This window comes from Sphaeroforma arctica (genome assembly GCF_001186125.1).
Source record: "Sphaeroforma arctica JP610 unplaced genomic scaffold supercont1.1536, whole genome shotgun sequence".
NCBI classification, from domain to species: Eukaryota; class Ichthyosporea; order Ichthyophonida; genus Sphaeroforma; species Sphaeroforma arctica.
Window position 1 is genome coordinate 848 of NW_014039022.1, and position 2,500 is coordinate 3,347.

Below are 2,500 nucleotides of genomic sequence, written 5' to 3' on the forward strand. Positions count from 1 at the left end.
TATATATATAATATTTTATACCTGAAAGTATAGTTTTATATAGTTTTTATTATTATGAATCACGTACACAGGAATAGTTTCCTGGGTGCAGTGTATGCGAGCCGTATCTACGTATGTGGTGAACTACTACTTCATGTGGAATCTATTCCGCAATCCGCAAATGTTTAATATGAATGGAGGTAGTGCTGCGACTGCGAGACCGAACTTTGGCTTGAGGAGCAGTCCAGAGGAAAGTGAGAAGGCGTGGGCGCTGTTGGAAATCGACTGGCGGACACTCAATCATGCTCAGGTATGTGTAGGAGGCATAGCTGGTGGAAGTGTGTAGGTGTATGTGTATACACATTTGTATTGTGTAGCTGGTAGAGGTTGCGTTGATCTATGTACCCCGGTATAGTTTACTACTGTTGCAAATACATATATGCGTGTGACCTACAGAATAATACATATATTTGTTTGACATACATAATTTTGTCATAGGTTTACTACGTTATACGCTCACTACGTTATACGCTCATTCTAATTTAGGTTGTAACTCGTACCATTACTTGTGTCGAGTGAAGGTTCATGCTTATATTTCCGCTATATACAGCACAGCTGCCCCATTTTGAAGATCTGTGCCAATAACATCTCGCGCAGTATTCATCTGTCACACGGTTCTAATTATAGGGCACCAATCACATTGCGTTTATTTTTATCACATCTGGTCTAACTACATGCCTCCTGACCAGCAACAACTACACATGCGTGTGAATGACGAGATAGGACGAGCAAATTTCTAATCTTAACGAAACCAATCATGCTTGTTCTATAAAAATCACAGTTGGCCTACTATATATCTCAGTATCAGCAATCGCCCACACGTATGATTGTCGAGACTGGTTTAATAAGAAGAGATTCTATCTTTAGCGAACCAATCACATTGCTTTTATAAATGTTTCAAGTTGTCAACTACCCGCCTCAGTACCAGCAATTGCTCACACACATGGACGACGAGATATTAATGCAATTCTACTTTAAGCGAACCAATCACATTGCTTCTATAAATATCACAGCTGGCCAACTACATGCCCCAGTACCAGCAGCTGCTCACACGCATGGTTGACGAGACAGGTCTGATGCAGAAGAGTCTCAAACAACGCTCGGGTGCCCCGCCCGAGCCTGAGAAGAACTGTGTGGTGTGCCGTGAAGCACCGCCAGAGCTATGCTTTGCGCCATGTGGACACTCGACCATGTGTTTGGACTGTCATATAATCTGGCAATCAGTAAGTACAGTTTATGTACTTGTCATGATATATTTGCCGTACGTTTTTCTTATATAGTATATATATATATTTATATATGTATATACGACCTTGTTTAACTTTAAACAGTACTATAACAGTTCTGACTTTATCTTTAGTCTAACCCCATTCCAATAAACTTCCCTCTGTGTAGCTGGATAACCGTACGTGCCCGCTGTGCAAAACAGCCGTCACTGATACGTTCTACCGGCGCATGTACGAGCGCAAATTGTTGTCATGCGACGAATACACTCAGCGAGGGCTTGCACATACAGTTTCGGAGGTCTCCAAACTGCTGCTATACATCGACAAGCATCCGGAGACTATTGAGAAGCTGGCGCATGGCAAGAAAGCTGTGTCAGATATCATGAAGGAGAGCGAGAAGGGTAGGTAAACCCTAATGCAGCAAAACCCTAAACCCTAGAACTGTCGAGGAGACAAGGCACGGGCATAAGGGTGTGTTAGGTGTCACGGACGATAGCCAAGAGGGTGGGTAGGACAACACGTTGGGAGTAGGAGAAGAAGGCTATAGCAGACATCACACCACAATGTGAGAAAGGTAGGTAGCCTTAATTTCTATACGTCAGCATGAAGTCTGACACTATCGAGAAGTTGCAGTGACACTCGAGTGTGGGAAGAAGGCTGGCCCAAATTACCATATGTCAGCAAGTATATGGACACTACCGAGAAGTTTGTGATACTATGGAGTGTGAGAAGAAGGCTGACCCAATTACCATATGTTAGCAAGTATTTGGACACTATCGAGAAGTTGCAGTGACAATATCGAGTGCGGGAAGGAGGCTGGCCCAAATTACCATATGTCAGCAAGTATTCGGACACTATCGAGAAGTTCAAGTGACACTATCGAGTGTGGGAAGAAGGCTGTGTTAGAGTTAGAAGGGTAGGTGGCCCAAAATCATATATGTCAGCAAGTATTCGGACACTATCAGGCAGCCAAAACTCACTGCTGACCGTCAATACGAACTGTGACATTTGCTGTATAGAAAGTATGGGAAGAAGGCTCGACTGGCGACAATGGAGGAGTGTGAGATGGCTAGATAGCTCAGCTTGGAGGCATTTGCAGTACGCCTAGTATGTGCGTGCACGGTGTCAATAAGCGTCCAGAGAATGACAATAAGTTGTGAGCTGTGGGGCGTTTGTCATGAAGCCTAGTAGACGTGACGAAGCTCAACAAGTGCGCACGTGGTCACTGATAACCT

The 2,500-nt window shown here is 43.9% G+C and overlaps 1 protein-coding gene across 1 annotated transcript in view; it reads left to right on the top strand.

Annotated features, from left to right (window-relative positions):
• Positions 1-133: 133 nt before the first annotated feature.
• SARC_11114 (hypothetical protein) overlaps positions 134-2,500 on the top strand; it is a gene marked incomplete at its 5' end in the record, with an annotated part of 3,291 nt that continues 924 nt past the window's right edge. The window contains 3 exons of the mRNA XM_014294809.1: positions 134-289; positions 1,053-1,262; positions 1,435-2,500. The exon at positions 1,435-2,500 is cut by the window's right edge and continues 924 nt beyond it. Of these exons, the coding sequence (XP_014150284.1) occupies positions 134-289; positions 1,053-1,262; positions 1,435-1,674 (606 nt within the window). The 3' untranslated portion in view covers positions 1,675-2,500. The remainder of the gene's footprint in view (positions 290-1,052; positions 1,263-1,434) is intronic.